The sequence below is a fragment of the Balearica regulorum genome, chromosome 2 (assembly GCF_011004875.1).
Source record: "Balearica regulorum gibbericeps isolate bBalReg1 chromosome 2, bBalReg1.pri, whole genome shotgun sequence".
Lineage (NCBI taxonomy): Eukaryota > Metazoa > Chordata > Aves > Gruiformes > Gruidae > Balearica > Balearica regulorum.
In genome coordinates, this window is record NC_046185.1 from 158,446,683 (window position 1) to 158,469,886 (window position 23,204).

At 36.6% G+C, this 23,204-nt stretch overlaps 1 protein-coding gene across 2 annotated transcripts in view; it reads left to right on the forward strand.

Annotated features, from left to right (window-relative positions):
* The window catches only part of LMBR1 (limb development membrane protein 1), a 74,495-nt gene that overhangs the window by 25,990 nt on the left and 25,301 nt on the right, over positions 1–23,204 (forward strand). For both annotated transcript variants that reach the window (XM_075746637.1, XM_075746638.1), the window contains 4 exons: positions 658–761; positions 19,504–19,630; positions 20,051–20,119; positions 22,508–22,572. In XM_075746637.1, the coding sequence (XP_075602752.1) occupies positions 658–761; positions 19,504–19,630; positions 20,051–20,119; positions 22,508–22,572 (365 nt within the window). The remainder of the gene's footprint in view (positions 1–657; positions 762–19,503; positions 19,631–20,050; positions 20,120–22,507; positions 22,573–23,204) is intronic.

Sequence of the window (23,204 nt, forward strand, 5' to 3'; positions counted from 1 at the left end):
ACGCCTGGAAGCTCAGCCAATTTTCAGTCTACCTACACTTACCTAGCCCATACTTCATTAATTAGTCTACAGAGGTTATGGGAGATGATGTTGAAAGCCTTACTAAAGTTGAAATAAACAACATCCACTGCTCTCCTCTTGCCCACTGATCCCATCATCTCATCGTGGAAGGCTGCTGTTGCTGTTACCATGAGATCTCCTTTTAATTAGGAGGTGATGATGGCGTTTGTGTATTGCTGATGTTAAAATCCATAATTTGTCTAAGTTTCTCTTGAGGAAAAAAATATGGGAGGTAGTGAGTACACAGAACTGAATTTTGTGAGATTCACTGGTGGTAGTAAAATACTTTTTGTCCTGAAAATTTTTTAAACAGTTGTCTAAAGAGCCCTGAGTGGGATATTGTGGAAGCAGTCCACCTGAGTTTGCAGTCTGTCTTCCAAGATTTCAGACAGTTGCTGCAGTTTAAGTTGGTATCCAGTTTTTATTTGAAGATCATTATGCAGAGAACTACATATTTTTCAGCAATGACCTGTAAATAACCTGGCTTCTGTTAGCACTTGTATACTACATGGATACATGTAAGGGAGGAAAATGTAATATCTTTAACTTTTAAAGTTGAGAAACTTATAATGTAAACTTTTTTCTTGTTTGTTGCAGGTTTATGGAATCTTGCTTCTCTTTTTTCAAATTTATGTTTGTTTGTGTTGATGCCCTTTGCCTTTTTCTTCCTGGAATCAGAAGGATTTGCTGGCTTAAAAAAGGTAGGAAAATACTGTTAAATACAGATTAATTACAGTATATATTTCATTTCTAGCCCTGGTTTCTGATGAAACTGAAATTATGAATTTGTGTGGATTTGGTGCTGGGATATGTATGCTATTGTGAATGTTTGTGTACAGATGTGCACTCTTGCACAAGCAGGTGAAGCGAGTATACCGTGTGTGGTTGTGAGTGACCTTAAGCAGGGGGAAGTCCCTGAAAAGCCATGTATACTAAAAGAAAGAAAATAACTTGACTCGTCCTTTTTTTTTTTTAAAAAAAAAAAGGTTTAATACAGATTTTTTTTTTTTGAAAATTATTTTGTTGGGATGCTAAAAGAGGAGAAGGGCCAATAGATACACTAGAAATAAAGTAACAAGGGAAAGAAGTACAGGCTTTTTACTAATGGGAAGGGTGATTAAATAACAGATGACCCAGAGAAAACAAGCTTGATTTGTGAATTTTAAAGATTACAAACATACCAAAATATGTTCAAGTGTGGTTAGTGTAACAATAATATGTTAAGAAAACTGTCTTAAATGGGTAGAGAATAACTAAAAATCATTACCTTGGTTGAATATATTCAAGTTGAGAGGGCTGAATATTTCAGCGAAGCATAGAATTTGGCATAGCGATTTCTGAACAATAAGATGATAACTATTGTATTAATATGTGAATTAAAGAAATATAATGAAAAGTTACTATAATGGAAAGCACAGCAAAAGAAATTTCAAATCGTAAATATCAAATAAACTGGAATGACTGTCTGGGGACCAATTGCAGCATGTTTTCATTAATCTTTATCATCCAAATGATTACACTTTTGTTTTTAATGGTACTACACTTGAGGGAATTCCACTCCCTTTGGATGACAGTTATTAGAAAGCAAAGAGTCTTGAAAAGTGGTCTGAAATGAGGAAAATGAAATGCATTAAAGATGGATGCAAAAGGCTATGAGTCATTGGTGGATCACATGTAACATAAATCAACAAGGGAATGATTGTGGTGGAAAGGAAAACATCATTCCTTGTTGCACTGACAGGAATGTGGCATGGAGGCGATGAAGTTGCCAGTTTTGTTCTGGGTGGAATTGGGGAAAGCTCAAGTGAAGTACTGTGTCCAATTTGGAATTTTAGGGTTCATGCAGACACTTAAGAGAAAACAGAAGATAGCAAAGAAGATACTTAAAGTACAGCATGAAGGAAAATTTTAATTCGGAGAGAATAATGTGAAGAATCAGAGATTTTATTTTATAGCTGAAACTACCAGGAGATTATATAGACTGAGCATTATAGCTATGTCAGGATGTGCAAGGCCCAACCACAGTGCAGTGTAACTACTTGTTTGGGGTAGCCTGTTCTGAGCTGTTTGATGCTCCTGCAGTGTTTCTTTGTATTGGTCAAACCGCAGATGTATCCCAATTACTTCAGTTATAAGTTTGGATGACCAACCTTATGAGTTCAACTTCAAAGGAGTTTGTTGATGGGCTAACTATTGTGCATACTACTGTATTTAACTTCACTCATCCAACTTTGCTGGAAAGAAGTCTCCTCTTCTTCCTTCGCTTTGGGTATCTATAGGGATAAGAAATCTTTCAGCAACTTTTGTCCTTTCAATTATCTGGTGGAGGCCACTCCATTGTCCTTTTGACTCTATCTAGCCACAGCTAATGTATATCCTTTTTAGGAGAAAAAAGAGATAGGTTAACTGAATTTAGTGGTGTTTGTGTCTCCTGCAGTCCAACCAAACCCAAATATTTTCTCCATTAGCATATCATGGATGGTACCGCTGGTGTGTTCCCTTGACTTGTAGATTTCTGTTGGCTCCAACAGATGCATTAAACTTGCACTTTACATAAAACAAATGCTTACAATGTAACTTTTAAGCTTATGGTACTGGCTATCAATAAATCCCATTCAGGATAAATAGGTTCACTATTGCATGTTTACACTTGGAAGCATTTGTAACTCCAGATAAAATAGAACCATAATCTGTCAGCAGGTATCAGGAAAAAGATGAGTATTGGTGCTTTAGAGTAGTTTTACTTTTTTATGGAGGTAGATGAGATCAGATTTTACTATCAAAACCCATCTGTTGGGGGGAGGGGACATACACACACACAATTTTTGGGATGTTTTGTTAGTTTGATTTCTCCTGGATGTTTTTGGTACAGCCCAAAGGCCAAATGTGACTCCTAGTACAGGTACTCAAGGCCTTTGTCCAATGTCAGTTCTACCTGGCTGCTCTATTGAAAAGTATCAAAAATGGATGCAGACGTATACTGAATTGTTTTACCAGCTTTGACTGAGCCCAAAAGCTATTGATGAAGATGTAGGAGTTGTAGTCTGGTTTTATATGAACATACCTTGTCTTTGGTTGCTTTTCTTAGTAAGTGGCAAATATCACTTCTGGACTAAGTTGATAGTTAAAATTGATGCACAGAAATTATTCTACTTGCAGTAAGCACCATAGATATATATTTTAAAGAGTTAAATCACATACTAGGGTGATTGGAATCTGGGAAAACTTATGCTTAATTGAACTCAGGATTACATGTAAGCTTTTCAGTTCTAGAATCTGTGAAGGGTACTTCCCATCTTTTTACTTTCCTTAGATTTTTGACACATTGCCTATCTCTTCTCAGAGAAGATTTTGAGACCATGATTACGTTGTTGAATTCTCGTATTTTAACAAATTATTTTGGGTTTGATTATACTTGTGCAAGTTGTAAAACAAACCAACCAACCAACCAAAAATTCTCATATGTTGTCATTCATCTCATCAGACTAACGGGCCAGAGAGATAAAACATCATTCAAATGGTATTGCTATTAACTGGCAAAATCAGATTTTACCGATCTCAATGTAAAAGAACGTTTCATACATTTGGCGTTTGCAGCATTTAAGAGCAATCTACTGTAAATGTAAAGGCCATTCAATAAGGAGGTTTGGCACAGGATGTGTAATATTTAATCTTTCAGTTGGGAGTTTGATACAAGGAATAGGGAAAGCAGTTGATTCTAGATACCCACCCAGCTCAGCTGACAACTTGGATGAAAAGACACTTCCAATAGAAGCTTTTGTGCAGATCATCTTGCATTTGTCATAGAATTACCTTCATTAGAATGAATAAATAGGTCACTTGAGATTTAGGTGTGGACAGTCAGGATATCTGAAGATGTTAATGTAAGAATTACTTGTTGGATTTTAATCAAAGTTCTGAACATGAATGATTAAAAGATATTCAGTTCTGAAATTGGATTTTTTTCATTTTTAATGGATTTCTTTGTTCAGCTTAAATTGTGACAGTAATGTCAGTTTTTATCACATATGTGCCTAACCCCCTAAGTTTTTAGCCATCTGTTTGAGTGTTTATCTTAGATTATGCTGTAAAAGTTGATTTTTATCTATTCACTGCAATGTGAGCTTTTTGCAAGCTATGATATTTCAGATAGCTCATAGGTTACTGTTATGAGCTTTGTATAACTTTCTTTTCCATGTTCTTGTAAGGAAGTATTGCCCCCTTAACTGTTTGTTTCATGAATCTGAATGGGTTTGATTAGCCATCTTCCAATTTACTATGGCTTTTTTTCTTGGTTGCTAGTATAATTTCTAAATGGCACATGGCCCCTCTTATAGACTCTTTTTGATTCCCCAGGGCAGCAGTTTAAAACAACCAAGGACTTGCATATTGCACAGAGGAGAGAAATACGGAAATTAGGCACTCACCATGGACGGATGCAGTGCTGTACTGAAAATCAAACTGATTCTCTGCCTAGTTTTTAATTACAACTGCAATGTTAATTCAAAAAGGGCATTTTGGGCCTAAGGGGATGGACCATGCCCTTTTAAAGTGCTTAAGTGCTCTTCCTTGCTATAGTTTATTTCCATTTAATGGCAATTGCAGACTTCTGTTATCAGAAAAAGAGTTATAAAAGTAATATTGCTGGTGTATAATATGTCTATGTGTATAGGTTTATATATGTGTATATGCCACGTGTGTATTTATGCACACATATGTATTTTCAAGCACATGTGTGAATTAAGTTTTTCAAGACTATTGAAGTAGTTGGAGTTCATTGGGATATATTACACCTTAGCCAGTGCTAGTAATTGAGCTATTGCAGTACCTGAAGTAACTTTAATCTTCTGCATCGATATTAAAAACTTTTTCACATCTTTCTATATTCTTCTTCTGCTCCTTTGTAGAGACTGTGCAGAAAGTTATATTCCTTGTTTAGATACTTTTTCAGTTGTCACTGGCCTGCTCAAATTCTGTAGTACACAAAAGTGTCAACCTGGTTTCTTAATGTCAGAATTAACTTCATTCTCTAGCATTCTCTCCAAAAAAGGAAAATTGTGGTATTTACAGTTGAGCATCTGTAGTTCACAGTGCTGATGTTTCCATGTGTGATATCAGACTGCATAGAAAATTACGTGTGCTGCTGTGTGAAGGAGGCAAGCATTTTTGAGGAGATAATTGCTATACCTTTTCTTGACCTTAAAATACTCTTTCTCTTGATGTAACTTCAACTGAAATTTGTATTTGTTTGAAGTTGAGAAAGATAAAGATGTTTAGGAGTAATTTCTTTGTAAGAAAATACAAATAGTGCAATTTACCACTGTGAGAAACTGGAATAACTAGGTATTGCATAATCACGAGTGTAGAGTTTTAAAAAGGCTTTATGAAGTATTTTACCTTAATACTGATCTTTGAACTTGAAGTCATGGCATAAAGTTTAACATGAGCGACAGCAACATCCTGACCAATTATCCAAATTATCCAGACATCCCAAAATGTTCAGAACACAACACACAGAGTCTGTGGATTAAGAGGTTAACTCCTGGAACATCAAAAGAAGTGCATGATAATAAAAACAAATAGTACAAAAATTTGAGGTAACTTCCTTGCTTAATTAATTAGGTAGACCAGGTGGAAGCGAAGAGGCCAGAGCTGGTGCTCAGAATGTCTATAAAGCTGAGCAACATGACAGCACAATGGAGGAGGAACAAAGATTTTTTTAATATACTTCTATCCTGTGTCACAGTTTGAAATTGTCCTGGTTTATGTCCCTTTTGGCAAACTTACATAAAAGTGACCCTGTACTGTATTTTATGACCAGATGACTTTTTTCCCAGTGGCTAATTTGTATCAGACCCCCATCTTAAAGAGACACAGAAATGAGTAGGAAGTCCAAGCCGGTTTGTCTCAATGAGCTTTCATTGCATGCTTTCATTATTTTTGCTCGTTTTTGCCACTGATCATCCATAAATTGTTGGAAATGAGTGATTAAGGAAGTGCTGCTTAGTGTTAGTGGCACATGCACATTCTTGGTATGTTTTTTGTGGGTGAGAGGAAATCGCGTACTGCACAAACAAAAAGGAAAACTCCTGCTGGGAACCTTTCAAGGAAATTTAACTTGCATAATGTTTTGATCTTGGTGTTTATTACAGAAAATAAGAGTAATATTTCACCAGCTATTGTTATGTGTCAGCTAGTCTCTCCATCTGCTTGCCTCTCCTTGATATCTCTTCCCAAACTCTCATTGAGTTTATTTTAATAAAAACACCACTTAAGTGTATGAATAAACTGCTACATTTTTAAGGCAGGTGAGATGGGCCAGTGTTCTGAACAGTTTATTGCGTAGTGCTTGCTACTGTAGAAAGATTTGGCTGTCACGACTGCAAAGTCGTGCCTGTGTTAGCAGTTGCAGCTTAGCCCGTGCAAGTAAAACATGGTATGGAGGTTCCCTTCCAAATAGTCAAATGCAGTGGTTTCTGCTGTTAAAGCCAGATTTCTTCCCTTCCTCTCTTTCATAGGAGCATGGCTTTTAAAAATGTTTTGTAAATAAAATTACTTATTTGGGGATGGAGTGAAATGTTGAAGCTTTGCAAAAATACAGCTACTAGCATTTTTTGAAACTGCTGTTTTTGCTGTAAAGATAAGCAATTGTTAACATGCTGAGCAGCCGTAGTGTGTACGTCTTCCATCTCCTCAGCATTCGAGTCGATTTGATACGCTCTATACTTATCAATAGCAATGACTTTTCCTAGCCATGTTACTATATAAGAAGACTGAACTAAGCTTAATTTTCTAATGCGTTGTGTTGCAGTGCATTGTGTTTGCAAACTCTAGGTAACTCAACATAGTAATAAATATAAGTGAAAAGTAAACCTGCCACTTTTTCCTTTCTTGGTGGGCACGGAAATTCTAATTTCTGTGTTTTTCCACATAGAAAAGCTGTACTCTCCAGTTTTGCTGTGTGTACTGGTAGAACTTTGGTTTAACTGTAGGTGTAGAGCACTGCAAAATACATTTTCAGTATGTGATGAAGCCAGTGTAGGAAGTCTCTTCGAAGTTAGTTTTGAAGTATTTACTTTTAGAAACTTTTTTGCTAACCACAAGAAGTATTCCGTGGAAAATAATTGATGCTATAATACAAAATACTGGGGAAAGTGACTTGGAAATCCTTTCCAATATGAGATTATCCCTAATTAAAATCAAACGATTTTCTAAATTTGTCTTGATTTTTCTGGAAAAGCGATTGAGAGTGTAAGAGTCTTGAACCTTGTTTGGAAACGGCATTTGACTTTGTGTTTTATGCTTGCGTGTACCTCTGACTGCAATACCCATGGGCCACTGTGTGTAACGGCTCACCAAATAGTCTTGAGGTACTCTGTTAACAGTGTATGTTTATTTGGCATTTAAGCTCATATTTATTTGTCTATAAAATCATTCAGCATGAACTGAGACTTTAGTGCTCTGATCTCCATGAAATGTTTACTAGTATGTAACTGAATTATCGTACGCTGTATTACAACCCATTTACTCATTCCATTAGTAATACCAGAGACAAAAGTTGTTTAATCAGTCACATCAAAGGCAGCTGTTTGATTTTGTATTTTTGACATAAGCTAACATCTTAAGTTCAGATATGAAGTCCGGTTCTTTAAGCTGGAGTAATTTAAAATGACACCACTTAAAATTTATTAGACTTTTTTTGTTGTTGTTTAGAAGCAGGTCCTGATTATTCTGGGTTTCTAATTTGGCAAGTAGCTTGATCAGGGTTTTTCCTCCTCCCTGTTAAAATAAAGGCATACTTAAGCGACTGTTATACAAACCCATAACATAATATATAAGGTGGATACTTAAGGACTATATTTAATGGTAAATCTTGCATTAAGAATGGTGCATATCTTGACCCTTTGTATGCTTCCTGCTTCTGTTGAAGTCTCAGAAATAGCATGTATACAGCTAAACATAGCGTGTGTTTTATTATTTGCAATGCAGAGGACAGGCACATCTGATAGTAAATTTGAGAAGAGCTTATAAAATGGCAGGAAACAGAAGATGAGAAGGTTTAGCATACTTGTTAGCATGTCACATCATTGACAAGTGTTTACACTAAACTCAGAAAACATGTTAAAATTATTGTTTTACACTGTGAGGTCCTTTATTAACAGTTCTGCAGAGGAAAAGAAAAATTCTTACTTTAAGGGTATATTTCAGCAAATTAGTCTGAAAAGAGTTATGTGAATATATGGCCTGTTTCTGTGATTGGAATAAGTAACTATACTAGAGATTAGTAGGAGATGAAAATAACTTTTTAAGTTAGGTGTTGCAGGGATGTCTGGTTTTCTGTCCTTTCACAATGACTGTAACGAAGGCAAAGTTAAAGCCAGTAAGAACATGAAAATTACTACAGGTAGGTCAAGAAGAGGTTGGGAATGCTGGTTATATTAAATTTTGTATTACAAAGCCTAGACTTCAGCATGTGTAACTTATTTGGTGTCTGTATTTAGACATTTAGAAACAGAGGCTGTGCAAGATGGCAACTTTTAGGTAAAAAACATGCATGTATTCTTCAACTTAGGGCCTTCTCATTTTTCGATAAGGCCAAGATACAGAAATTCAACATTTGGTGGTTAGGACAGAGAAACTTGTGGCTATTGAGGAGGAATGGCTTAATGTGAATTTGCTTTTGTAGCCTTATAAAACATTTTATAAGGTTTTATAAGATGTCTTGCTTGACTCAGTTGGGGACATTATGTGCAAAATTCATCCTTTTTATTTTACCATAAGGAGACGTATGGTTTGTTGAATATATGTAACAGTTCTGTATCTGGGACAGCCGAGGGGGAAATAAGTGAATGTTGGTTGTTGCACACGTTGGATCAAGATGTGATGACATGTGATCTGTGCTCCATTTCATTGAAGTAGTTAAATGTCAGTTGGTTGCTTCCATAAATTAGAATGTCCTTCTTTTAGAGAGGCCTCAGTGTAAGTTCCAAAAACTAGAGTAACGGGATAAGCTAATGGTATAGTCCCCTCGGCATAGATTTTCCACACTACCCGCCTCGCTGCGATTTCAGTAGTTGAGCAATGATTCAGCCTTTCTGCAGTAGTTTATGGGGTTGATGTTATAACTACTTTTTTTTACCTACTCTGTAATGTAGATAGAAAAGCAAAATGTGTCAGGTTAGTCTGTGCTCTGGCAACATTTTCATGTACTTGAGCTATGGAAATTACTAGAGTAACAAGATGTAACAAGAATTGTTAATAATATTCGGGTAAAACACTGTGCAAAGAAAATTCCAAACACACTTAGTGTTATTTCAAAATGTGGTTTTCTGACCATTACCCGTCTAGCATGCTGTGAGAAACTGTCTTAGATGACTCTTGCGTATGAGTAGGTAGAGTCATCTGTAAAACTAATTAGTTGTAGAAGCTAGCACTGGAGCATTGGTTATTCCACCTCATCTGAGCCAGGAATGAAATGAATTGCTGAACTTTTGTGCTTTCCCCACTCCCACATTGTTCTGAACTTGTACATCTCTGCTGTATTTAGCACGCTTATGTCTTGTGGAATTTCCATAGTTCTTTGCTAAAAGCTTTAACGTGTAGCTGGAAGCCTGCAAATAGAATAACATGTGAATATTTTAATTGGGTGGGTTTTTTATGTTACAGTTTTTATTTGCTTTTAGGATAACTTATGGAGTTCTGCATGAGTGAAAATAGACATGCTAAATACTTCTACTTCTTGTAAAGTGTACAGATGGTGCAGCCACTAATACTAAGCTTGAATCTCTTAATTTTATCATTGTTATAAACTGAAGCACTGGGTTCTAAAATACTTTTTTTTTCCTAAGATATTTTTGTTTTGTTTTTAGGCACAAATGAGTAGTTTTCAAATTGTGTTTGGATGGAGCATTCTTATTGCCCTTTATAGACCCTTCTGTTTGTGGTAGACGATAGTTATATATCTAAAAATCCTGAGATGTATTTCTTAAATTTTTTTATCATCAGTTTATAATAAGATTCACATAACTATTTCATTTAACGTAGAAAACTTTGCTGTCCTTTGGGAAGGAAGTAAGTATTCAGACATGCAGGATCCCTGGAATGGCTGTGATTCAGGGGATCTAGAAGCCCCCTCTCGTAGTCAATGGGTAAAGGCAGATGCCTCTAAGAATTTGGCATGTCTGACTTTGAGGCTTCTTCAAGAAGGCAATGTGAACACTTTTTCATCTCAGTTTCTTTTATTAAATGGTAAGAAACATTAAATTGATCTGCTGCTGGTTTTTTTTATTTGGGCATGGTGATTTTGTTTTATAAAAATTGCTGGCTTATGCATAAGGAATATTTTATTAAGATTTGAATATTTTCACATTAGTCTGTGTTTTTGTTTGAGTCTTTATTGACACTACATAGTGACCTTTCAGGACAAGCAAAAACATTGTATCTATTTCAAGTCTCTATGCATTTCTATTACTTTATATAACAGTAAAAAAAGACTTTACAAATTTAATGGAAGTGTCATTTTAATTCACAGAGGAAAATTGCCATTTAATTTTATATTGATAATGGCAAGTTTTACTATATCTTAATCATAAAGCATGAAACAATTTTCTAATAGGCTTCCTTTATTAAATGAGGCTTTACTAAGTAAATGCCATTTCCAATTCTCTCTCAAAAACCAATGTTTTTTCATTAATCCAAATAAGCAGCGATGTGATATTTAGACTTTTAGCCTATATTACTTATTTAATATTACTAGAAATATACCACATTAAGGATTACTCTATATTAAGAATTACTTACTCTGAATTGACAATGCGAGGAAGGAGCTAATGCATCTGTAGTGTGGTGAGGATTTGTAAGGCAGCCAACAACTTTAATTACAAAGGAGGGGAGGAAGGAGGACCAATGAGTTTGTCTCCCATCTCTGGCCATTTTTTATTTTTATTTTTTTTAAATATTTAAAAATTTATTTTGGTCTAGCTTTTTTGAAGTATTTCGCAGTTTATTAAAAGGAGCTTCCAGCAGTGTGGTGCTTTGGCCAGTTTCTAGGAGTGTGCTTTCTTCTTGACCTTATTCATCCTTGCAGGGGCTTAGTAATAGACATTGACACAAAAAACCCTTTAGGTTTCTCTTTATTTTAGAACTTTAATAGTGATCTGTGCGCTTCTACGTGTCATTTGCTTTTGGGAACTGTCTTCGTGGTTTCTTTCTGCCAGAAACACAATCACAAATTCCAAGTATTTCTTTATACTTTTGTGTTACTTGTCTTAATCCTCTGCCAAGCTACAAAGAAGTTGGAAAATATTTATCTTCTATCACTCCAGTCTAGCAGGAAAGATTCTTTCTGATCCAAAAATAAATGATTAGAGGGAGACTCAGTGTCAGAAATCCCACAGCTCCCATGTTGTTGCAGGTGGCTTGGGAAAGTCTGGGAAACTTGGTAGGTGGAAGGAGTCGAGCATCTAAGAGCTGATTAGTGAGAGCTGGCAGATGGATCTGCAGGGGAAACTTGTGGGGGAAAGGGGTAGTGTTAGGACATTCATAATTTTACTATGTGTATCCTTTCATTTCTTCCTTCCCTTCTTCCCAAAAGGTTTGGGTTGTGCGCTTTTACTGTAGTGCCAGTAGATCTCCATCTGTCCTTATTAAAAACAACTTAGATATAATCCTGGCTTTTTTTTTTTTTTGCAATAGTTTCTTTCTGCGAAGGAAGGGAAGGGCAGGCTGCAGCAGGGTAGTCACATGTATCTGATAGCTGTAGGCTGTAATTATTTTCTTCCAGCTACTAAGTGTTTGCATTTTTTTCTGATACTCTGTCTAGCTTTCCCTTGCTTTAAGACACTGGTATGTCTTCTGTTACAAAATTTGTAGGGAATGTTTTTCTAATATACTATTTCTATGTTAAATAAGCAAAAATGATACCTGGATGTGGAAGAGCCAGCTGTATGCTCTTTCCTTAAGTAATTTTAATCCATGTATTTGAAACAATGCCTTAGCTGCTGGGCAATAAATGAGTCTCATGTTATTGTTCTCACTGGAGTCCATCTTGTATTGGATAATTAAATAGATCCTAGGAATATAAGTGAGAAAGACTTTTTTTTTTATCTCAATCATGAGGATGCAATTCTGCAAGGAGTCCATCTTGGTTCTTAGGTTATTTCAGTGAGTTACTTGCATGCAGTGATTTCAACAGGAAAATTTGACAGATACAGACCCCAAAATATACTGTAACACTGTGGTTTGGATACTCTTCTGGGACACTGGAGAAGAGGGCTTAAGTTTTCTTTGGCAGAGGAGTCACTCCAGTGGGTGTACTGCATCCTGGATAGATGTCTACTAAATAAGGATATCTTTTTTTTTTTTTTTTTGACTCCTACTTGAATGGTTTTTTTGGTCCTTCATTTCCAACTTGGCAGGTGTAGCTCTAATGCTTATTGGTACATGTCTTTAGCCAATACCCAAAGAATTCATCATGGTTTTTTCCATCAGGCTCCTTTGACTTTCACTTTGTTTTTTTCTCTCCAGTTCTTAGTTTCTCTTTGAAATTTCTGGATTTTGTTACTTACACTGTGTAACTATTAAATTCTGTACAGTTAAGTGATTTCAGCTGCTTCCTCTTGCTCCATTGACAGAATGGTAACCACTGTGAAATCATTTGGGAAAAGATGCTAACAAAAAATCAGCTGAAAGTTGATGGGAATGTTTTGTGACTACGAATGAAGATTTGTATTGTGTGGAAAATAAACATAAACTTTAAAATACACTCATTGTGTTGTGGTGAAAAGTGTTCATTTTAATCTCAGAATTCCTCCAGGCTGGAAAGATTCTGTGAGAGAAGAGGTGGTGTTGGAGAAGACACAGTCAGCACTGGTTACAGTCTGAAGTCTTTGGTTCTTGGATGGACAAAGAAACTTTTTTTTTCTGATTACTTGAATCTGATGCCTGAATATATTACTTCTTGGTTAAACTTTTTTAGCTTGCTCTGTGAGGATTCTGAGTCATTGACTTCCACATTTTAAAAATGAGCTGAGTTTTCCTAAAACTACAGCTTCTGGTTTTGACTCAGTAATTTGTGGTAGTCTCATAAGGTAATGACCCCTTGAGTGAACATCAGTGTGCTAAATGTAGTATGTGTTTCCGTGTTACCTGATGGAAGATGGGTTTCCTTTACTTATTTTAAAATAATAAAAATCTGCCCTGCCTTGAATAGGTCACAACAAAGATTGCTCAAAGTATGGTTTCTGACCTTAGAAATGGTTAGAACGCTTGAAGCTGATCTCTTCACTAATGCTCAGAAATTGAGAAAGAGGAGTATTGCATGCTAGAAATGTCATTTATGTTAATACATTAACACCCCCAACCTCATAACTGCTGTAATTCTCATTCTTTTTTTAGTGCCTCCATTTATTTTTCTGCAGATGTTAGCATGCATGTTTGTTGCAGTCAGCCTCTTGCTGAACAAATCTGAAAGTTACTAAGACTCCTTTTTATGACGTGAAAATGATAAGCTTCATGTGTACTTTAAATGTGCCGTGATTGCAGAAATGTTTCCCGGGATTTCCCCATGGGTCAGGGCATGGTGTAAAAGGTGATGTTTACCTACCTTGGAAGAGGTCAAGATGTCCAAGCAGAATGATGTTAAAATATTCAGCACCACAGAAACTTTGTTAGGACTCTCTTTTTTGTGTGTAACATGTTGTAATTTTTACTTCATTAATAATAATTTTTTGATGATTTTTTCCTGTACAATTTGCAACCAAATTAAAATGTAGAATTAACAAAAGTCATACCATGTTGTACATTGGTGATGTAGTTCCAAAAATGTCCATCTTATAGGAGCTAATAATTTGTTCATCAACATCACTACAGCCAGGTAATGTTTCAGCAAAGAAATGCGTTTTCTTGAGGTAGGAATGGGGCTGTAGTTCTTTGGTTTCACCTGGAGTTTTGCTTGTTACAGAAAAATAACATGTTGCAAGTTTTTCTACTCTTCATCAGTGTTAAAACATGAGAACATGTGGTAAATATTATCTGTAGATGTATTTTGAAATTCTTATAGCATAAGAAAGCATTAAAAACTATGCTTAAATTGCTGGAAAACAGTAATTGTGTTCCTAATCACAACTGGCAGAGCAAAACCAGGCAAAAAAACTGGCTTGATTGGTTTCATTTCTGTAATTATTCTTTCCCAAAAAGTAACAACTTGTGAGTTTCTGGCACAGGGTTGTCTCAGTGCTTGGAAGATAACCACGTCTTCCGCACTGTGTTTCCTGGATATATGATGTGTATACCTTAGCTTTGCAAGAATGGCAGTCATCAAGAGATTTCCTTTTAAGCCTTTCCAGATTTCGCATGTGACTCTTAATGGAGAGAGGAGCAGTCAGCAGGTTTCTTGCCTACACGCTGTCCTTGGGAGTCGTTGTAATCAGGAAAAAGATCCCTGTGCTAATTGCTATTACGCAAAACATCTGAAACTTTGTGGACAATCGGTGTGCACAGCAAGGTCTTCATACCTCTGCTAACTTATTACCAAAGCATTTTGAAGTATTATATTTATATCATTAAAAATTAGTCATCGAATTTCAAATGGAGGAAAAAACCCACCCAACATTTCTGTCTCCATTATCAAGAAATCTCCATTCTCCTTATTGAAAAGCTGTTAGAAACTATCACCAAACGTACGTTCTCTTACAAAGTAAAAACCAGCCTCTAGGTGTTATGTGTGAACATACAGAGTGGACAAAGTCTTCATGTGTTGCGATTGGCATAACAGTCATCCTGCGTAACACAAATGTACTGGGCAGGAGAAATGGTTTTTGCTGTCTTGTATGACATCTGCCATCCCTTCAGGACTGTTGTTGCCATTTGTACTTCATTGGGCTTTTCAGCTGAAGAATTGCCTTTTTTGGCCATGAGCTGGTTTTTAATATGTTTGGGATATTTATCATCCAGGATGATTTATCTGTGTTAATCATAATAGGGAAGAAACATGGTAAGATTTTGATGATGCCTTCCAGAGTATCAACTAAAAATTTGTCAGAACAGTTCTAGAATAGTTAAAACCTTTCTTGCTAAGATTAGGCTTTTCTGGAAACATGAACCCATAGGCCTGCTGCTCCAGGCAGTGTAAGTAGATCGGGATTAAACAATAAGAAAACTTCTGAATGTCTCAGGAATTGAATTTTGAAGAAGTCTGAGAGTCAGCTATCTCTAAGGCTGTACAAACCACAAGAACCTTAGAATGTGTTTGTAGGACAGCTTTTATTTGTAGGCATGCATCTTTTAATCTTTTTTTTTTTTTTATTTTCCCCCTCATTGATATACAGAGAAAATGACAGACCTTACTAGGCTTCTGGCAAGTTCCACGCTGCTGGGATTCATGTGTTGAACATCTTCCCTTTAAAAACGTATTTCCTTTGGTTAAGCGCTCTAGTTAAAGAGCTAGGTGGATTTTGAAAATATGCTGTGAGTGAAAATGTAGGTGAGCTGTTGAGTCTAGGCTGTGAAATTTTGAAGTTTAAAAAAAAGGGGGGGGGGTTAGAGGGTATAATCTGTCAGTCTTTTTTCCTGATTTTCTTGATAAATGGTTTAATTGTAATTTCTATCAGATTGTAGTAATTAGCTTCAAAAATTTTTTTCTGGACTCTTTTTTTTTTTTTTTTAATAGTCTCCACAAGAGACTCCTTTTATGTGTCAGGTTGGCCTGTATGATGCCAAGCTTCTGCTTCCCTGACAGTAGGGAACCACACAGGTAATTCACTTTCAGAAGTCTGTTTTGCTTTATGGATAATCTGAAACTCACTTGAGGAAATTGCAAGCTGTTGGATATGTTTTGGTTTGCTATTCAGCAGTTACTACAGATCCTCTTACGTGCTTGTAGTGCTGGAAGCAATGACAGTTGATGTTTTCTTCTAGATGCCTTCATGGAAAAAGACTTTAAAATTGGGCTACTAAAACTTAAATCACTGTCCAGCAAGAGAAGTGCCACCTTCCTTCAAATTGTGGTTCATATTTCCCAAAGGATGGCCCTCGGTCCATCCCTGGAACAACATTCCTCTCATTTTCAGACCTACAGAGAAATTGGTGTACAAATTGAAGACTAAAGATCAGGTTTTTCTTCCCAATGCTGCTACCTTTCTTTCAGCTGTTATTCCTGTCCCTTTCTGTTTTTCTGTTTCACTTCCAGTTAATATCTTTTTTTTTTTTTTTCCTTCTTCATAGTGTTTTATAGCCTTCTGTATTCTCTGCATGTCCTGGGGAGGGGGGTGGTGGTGTAAGAGCAACACCTGCAAAAGTGTGGATGCTTCCTAAGCCCCTTCTCGGTAATAAAACCATGTCAAGCTTGGTTTTGAGATCTTCAGGGAGTGTCTGGAGAAGTAACCATGGTCTACATTGCTTCATCCATTTTCTTTGAGGACTGTGTGTCCGGGTTCCAGATTGAGATTTTCTAATCTTCCTGGCTGGCAAATGGTCTTTCTAATCCCAGGCTTTATTCTAGACAAGTTTTTTTCAAAGGAATATTTTTTTTTTTTCCCTAGGACCTCCTACTTCCCTTTTTTCTTTCCCACTCCTCTCTCCTTGTGCACACAAATGTAAGCTGAAGTCACAGCAATATTCTTAGTGTGTAGCAGTGGAAGTATAAAAACCACCACCATACCATGTATTTTCATTCCCCATTTAATTTTATAACTTCAAGCTCAATTACATTTTATATAGTTTGTGGTTTTCTTTTTGATATCTGGTATTTGTAACACTGTAAAAAAGATTTTAAAGTCTTGGTGTGGTTTTTTTGCTACTCTCCAACTTATCCAGCATCTCAGCAGTAATTGCCCAAGAGAAACTAAGGAATTTAGCCTTCTTAAAATTGACATGCTAATAGAAGTACTGGAGGGGTCAGCTTGTCTTCCTGAAAATAAAGCAAGTGTATTGCCTGAGCTCACTCTTCTCTTTTAGAATTGTCTTAGCACCATATTTTAAAACAACACATTTTAGCCTGAGGTGGAGGGGAATGTTTTTAATTATTTCTAAAGGCTATGGTTGTGTTCATCTCATAAGTCTACAGTGTGGGAGCATTATTTAAGGCTGTGTAGTTAATGCTGTACTGAAATCCGAGTTTGATATTTTAATTGATAGTGGTGTTGAGATTGTTCTCCTTATGCCCCCCCCCTTCATCAGCTGTATAGACAGTTCTAACTTGCTTCAGTTGGCATCTTAGTGCTGAATTCTTCTTGAAATACAAGAATGTAGGATAGATGCAAACCAGGTTTTTTTCCTCATTGTGTCAATGTCCTGGAGGTATCCTTCTGGTGCTTTCCTATGTGATCTTTGCTTGGTCTGGAGATAAATAATCCCTCCTTCCTTAAAACAGATTAAATTGCAAGTTTAATTTCATTCAAATAATTCATAAAACACTGAATTAATTGTGGTATATGCATTCTGTTTGTAATGAAGGACATCTCAGGAATGAAGTAGTATTTGTGTTATCAAATGCTGGTTTCAAAGCTGTGATCTAGAACAACTTTCTGAAAAAACTGATGCAAGTTGTTTGGTTGTACACTGCGTCCTTCTCTTATTCTTACCTGCCAGAACCATTAGGAAAGGAGGACTAGAGGAAGACTTGGACAACTTCATTCTCCTTCTTGAATAAAATATGGAAAACTAAAATACAAAGTATTTTCCCATTCCTCTTTCTTATAGTCCGTTTAGTTTCCATAGGAATGTTAAGCAGTGATCGTAGGAGCTCATGAGACAATTTCTCCTGACTAAACAATCGACTTGTGGGTTTTCTTCTAATCTTGTGACTTCTGTTGTAAAGTAAAGGCTCTGTATCAGTGCTGAGTACTTAAACTGTAACCTGTTTTCTGGTAACTTATTGCTCGAGTTCACAACTTCAAAAATATGGCTATTTAATCTTCAAATACCTATATTTGGCTTAAATGATCTTCAAAAAACTCATGGAAGACTGAAGGCTAGTTTCTGAGCACTACAAAAATATGTTTTAATAACTTAACAATCTCAAATCCACTTTCATTATACACAAAATACATTCTAGGAGTAAATCCGTATCCTATCCATACTACATTTAATTTGAAATTTGGTGTTTGAGATCCTTTATGGAATTGGACTTAATCTGCCTGCTTAAGCCTTAAGGGGAATTTATGAAGGGCTTTTTTGGTCTGTTTTGCTTTTGTGCTACCTTAGCTGTTCTGCAGCTGACTGATAGCAGAGAGGAATGGACGTGCTAGATGAGATCAATGCTCGTGGTTAGGATGCCCGAGGTCCTCATTCATGGTTGGATGCAGTGGTTATGTAGGGAGCATAATTTTCAGGGTAAACGTCACGTAAGGATTACCCTGTGTTAAGCAGTGAGGGAAGAGGTGATAAAAGTAGACAAATGTTAAACAAACTTTCTACTTATAACTATAAAGTAGAATTTTCAGTGGAATATGCCCAAGATGGGGTGAACCTGTGTGAGAAACAAGAGGTCGGGTTTACTTGTGGAGATGTATAGTGGCCAATGAAGAAAAACAGAAGTTATGTGAATGGCAATCCCATTAATGGCAAGGATGTCTGAAGAAAGTGTCCCAACAGCTCTGTTGCTTGAAATTAGTAAAATTAGTGTTAAAAATGCCAAATTAAAAATAAAAAAATTTGTTTATTACGTGGTATATTTACATTTTGAAATCTAACACTCGACTATTAGAGTGTTGTTACATTTCTAGACTCAGGAGCAAATACTGTGATATAACCTGGTAGACCTGTGACTTGCGTGCGGTGTAAGCAAGCGAGCCATAGGTGTTTCTTTCAGTGCGGAGCACGCAAAGCTGGGAGGTAATGGATGTCGCTCAGTGGGCAGGCCAAGAGCGAGCAGTACTGCGACGGTACGCTTGAGGGCTCTGAAGACTGCGAGGAATGGTGCAGAAGCAATTGCAGTTGAAGAATGTATTTTAACTAAATTGGCGCATCGTACCTGCGCAGGGTTTAATGCTTGCTGGGCCATTTGGCTATTTGCCATAATTGGCTTTCCATTCCCTTGATTGGAATCATAGATAAAAATTTGCTAATCCACTTTCTTTGCTGAAAGTATTAGAAAAGTAATCCATCTTTTAAAAATGCTCGAACAAAATCATATGGTATAAAGAATACTTTATGGAGTAATGAGATTAATGAGAACTGTAAGGCATACACAGTTTAAAACATTTTTCTGTGGTTTTAAGGGGAAAAACTCAATCTAGGCTGTATAAAGCCATAAGTACTTCCTTTTTTTATGCACTGCCTTTTAAATGCGCATTATGTGTTATGCTTTTGTCTACATGATAAAATGTGAGTATGTATTTAGGAAGAAGGAACTGGTATTTGTTTGTAATTTTCTTATGTTTGAAAATATCTGATTGAAAGTTCTTGGCCATGTTCTTTCCTCCCTCTCCCCTCTTCTGCCCACAGGGCATCAGAGCACGCATTTTGGAAACCCTTGTAATGCTTATTCTTCTTGCACTGCTTATCCTTGGAATCGTGTGGGTGGCTTCAGCACTCATAGACAATGATGCTGCCAGTATGGAGTCTTTGTATGGTATGGCATTTATAAAAACATCACACTAGTTTCATTTTAATTATAGAAATGGATGTTTTCAGTTAAATGTATTTCTAGTAAATGCTCTGTGAGTATTGCACAGGTTGTGAAGAAGCCGTATTAATTTAGTCAATACCTTTTTTCCTGTTAAATCTGTTTTTAGCATACTGAGAAGTTCCATGCTTATGTGAGCACAAGTTATGTTAAAAACAAGTGACTTAAGTGATAAAAGCTGAAGATGTATTTCAGGCTAAAGTACATGGGGATTTAGTTGCCTGCAGGATTATTAACTGACATTCTTAGTTTATTCTTGAAAATACAATTGTTCAATCCTGAATGCTGAAGAAGTTAATTCAGTTGTTTGGCATAAGTAGCTTATTACTTAATAAGCTAAAGCTGTGCTCAATATTTTCTTTACAGACCTCTGGGAATTCTACCTCCCGTATTTATATTCCTGTATATCACTGATGGGATGCTTGTTACTTCTCTGTAAGTATTTTCCTGATTATTCCAAAAGATGAATGATATTTTTTGAACATGAAAGGAAACTGTTTTAACTTTCACAGTCTTAATTTTCACAATGAAAGAGTGGGATTTTTTTCATTTATTCTTAAGTTTAAATTTAAATGTAAATTTGTTAGGTTTAGGTTTTGAAGTTTGAACAAATGCTACCTTATACTTTGAGGTTTTGAAGAATTTCACACTCACCCAAAATAATTTCAATTTTTAACTTTTTAAAGCAGGTATTTAAAAAATAGGGACTCGATTCTGCAAAGAAAAGCACAATTTTAAAATGAAATGTCTGCAGGAGGTCAGTAGTATGGAGAGTTATTTTGGAACACTTAGGTTGTCCTATATTCAGTGAACAATCCTTCTTCCTTTTTTAACTGAAAATCTTCATGTATAGACAGAAGTTGGAACTGAGTGCAATTAGTTTTCATAATCACAAAACTGGTATCTGGCCAGTCTGGAGGTCAGTGATATGACTGCATATAAAACAAATGCAGTAACCCCCCCTTATACTAACTGGTCCTAGCCAGAGTTCAGCCATCCATGTATAAGGGAAGAAGAAAGATGATGGAAGACTCCAAATCCCATTTATAGTTTCAGCCCCCCCGCCCTTGGCCCTTCCTAGAAAATTGCCGAGAGGGGGACAGAACATCTCCCTTTCCTAGATTATCACGGTTTCACCTGTTCTCCAGGCTTTAGGGGTTTACAGCTGACACTTACAGGACTGTCACTGTGCAGAAGGGGTGGGGAAACTGAGCAGATCTGTCTCTGCAAGGTGTTGCTCAGAGAGACCTGGGTGAGTCTCGATAGGTTCTCTGTATGTGAAGATTCTTAAATCCACTTTAAGGGTGGGGAGAGGGTAAAGGAAAAAAAAAGTAAGTAGTTCTGAATGTCTCAGGCTGTTCAAGAGTGTGATTCGCAACAGTTGTTGAATGTTTTAATGGGGAAGTTGGCTTACAAACTTCCTACATCTGTCTTGCAGTTGGTTTCAGCAGAGCTGAAAACACAGTGTGTTCTGGGGCTATTGCAAACCAGTCCACCGAAATAATTGAGATTAAATGCCAATTTTTGGAAGAGTTATTTGTAATTTATACAAGCAAATCACTGAAGTTTAAGGCCCTCCAAGCTGTTATGTCTCTGTAGCTGAAATGGCAGCAGTGGTAAAGTGGTAGGTGCTGGGCTAGAGCTTCATGAGATCTTCAGCTGGGTTAATTGCTGAAGCTGGGTATGAGTAAGGCTTGCAGGGGTGATTTGGAGTATTGCTTCCTTTCTTTTTTCTCCTTTTCCTGTAGTCTTCCTCTGTAGTAAAGGAAGACTAGCTTAAGTTAGCCTTTTTGAATACTCTTGGATTTTTCCTGTAATACCTAGTAGTCATAGTGAAACACTAGTGAATAACAATAAATGTAATCCTCACTATAAAATCTTGTGCACTGCTGCTCCTTTTTTTGACAACGCTGTTTTATTATAATGGAAACTATAAATGTATATCCTCATCCATGCTGTTACAAATTTCTTCCATCTCCTACACGCTACAGTGTTTGAGGTCTGTTCTTCCTAAACTATTGATTTTTACTAATAATTTTCTATTAGCATGGTTTGCCCAACAAACATACATGCATCATACCTGGAAACCATCACAGGCTATGATCAAAAAGGGCCAACTGTTATTTCATAGAAAATTTCATTAAAATCTGGAGGCTGAGCCTAGTAGCAATTGAAGTTGCAGTATAACTTTCAGAGCAAAGCAGCTCCATGATCTCTTGACCATACCTGCTACATGTGTGCTAATAGATTAAATGTGCCTGCGATGTTCTCCAGGCTACTGTTGTTCCATCCATGATATTGCAGTTTGCAGAAGGTAGCTGTGTACATATTGCTTCATGATTGTGGTTCCTGGACTGTGTGAGCTCCAGAACTGCACCTGGGAATTGTTTGGGAAAGTGCTAACTGGCCCAGGGCAAATCATGCCAGGGATAGTTCTAGCAATTTACTGGTGTAGCCAATCAAGTCTTAGTGCCCAGGAATGTATCCTGGTGCTGCTGAATTTACTGGTGTAGACATAGCCTCTGGTGCCACGTGCTTTGAATAAATAATTACATGAGCATGTTTAAGATATCTGATTATATGGTGTTCCTTGTTAACAAAAAAAAAATTAAAAAATTTATAGTTGTGCTCTTGGAGGGGAGAGATGCTTGTCTTGTTCATACAATAGCAATGTGTTTTGAAGTTCTTACTGGAGTTTGAAGCTTTCACAGTTCTCTTCACAACCGCACCTGGTTATATGTGGAATAGTGCATTGAACATCCAAATAAAAATTGGTCTTTGACTTACAAATCACCATTTTGCATCATCTTTCTTCCTCTGCAGTATGCACGCCAGTGGGGCTTTCACGGATGTTTACAGTAATGGGTCAGTTGCTGGTGAAGCCAACAGTAAGTGTTATGAAAGCTGTCCTCGTGTGTGTTAGAAGGTAGAATGGCATTAGGGTACTTTTAGAATGCTTGCACTTCTACATAATTCCTTCTTCAGTTCATCAGAGTTTCTATAATCAGTATTTATTTACTTGTTTAAAATTTTTCATATACCACAAAAACCTGTTTTCTTCCACAGCAAAAGTTTTTTTTTAACAGTATAGACTTTCTCTGACTTTCCAATTTATGTAACTGCTATTAGTATTAATATTTATTGCCAGTATTGTCTATTATGTCTGTTTTGCAAATGCCTGAAAAGCACGGGCTTGTTCCGAGTTGAGGAGCGAAGGCTATGTGACCAAACTAAGGCTGGATGACAAGAAGGGCACCTGGGGGTACACTGAGATGGGCGAAATGTGGGTAGTTGGCATCCGTAAGAACTTCTTATATGTAAATACTCTACTGTTCTTGCACACGGTACAAACTTCTCCTTTCCCTCACAGCATTCGGTACAAGTGCTCTAGTGACTTTGCTGTCATGTTTCCTAGTTTGTATTTACTAAAACTTGGTCATGCTCAGGCCTTGCATTCCTTTTCATTAGTCAGTTCAACCCTGAAAATACAAAGAAAATACATAGTGTTTTGCTGTCTGTA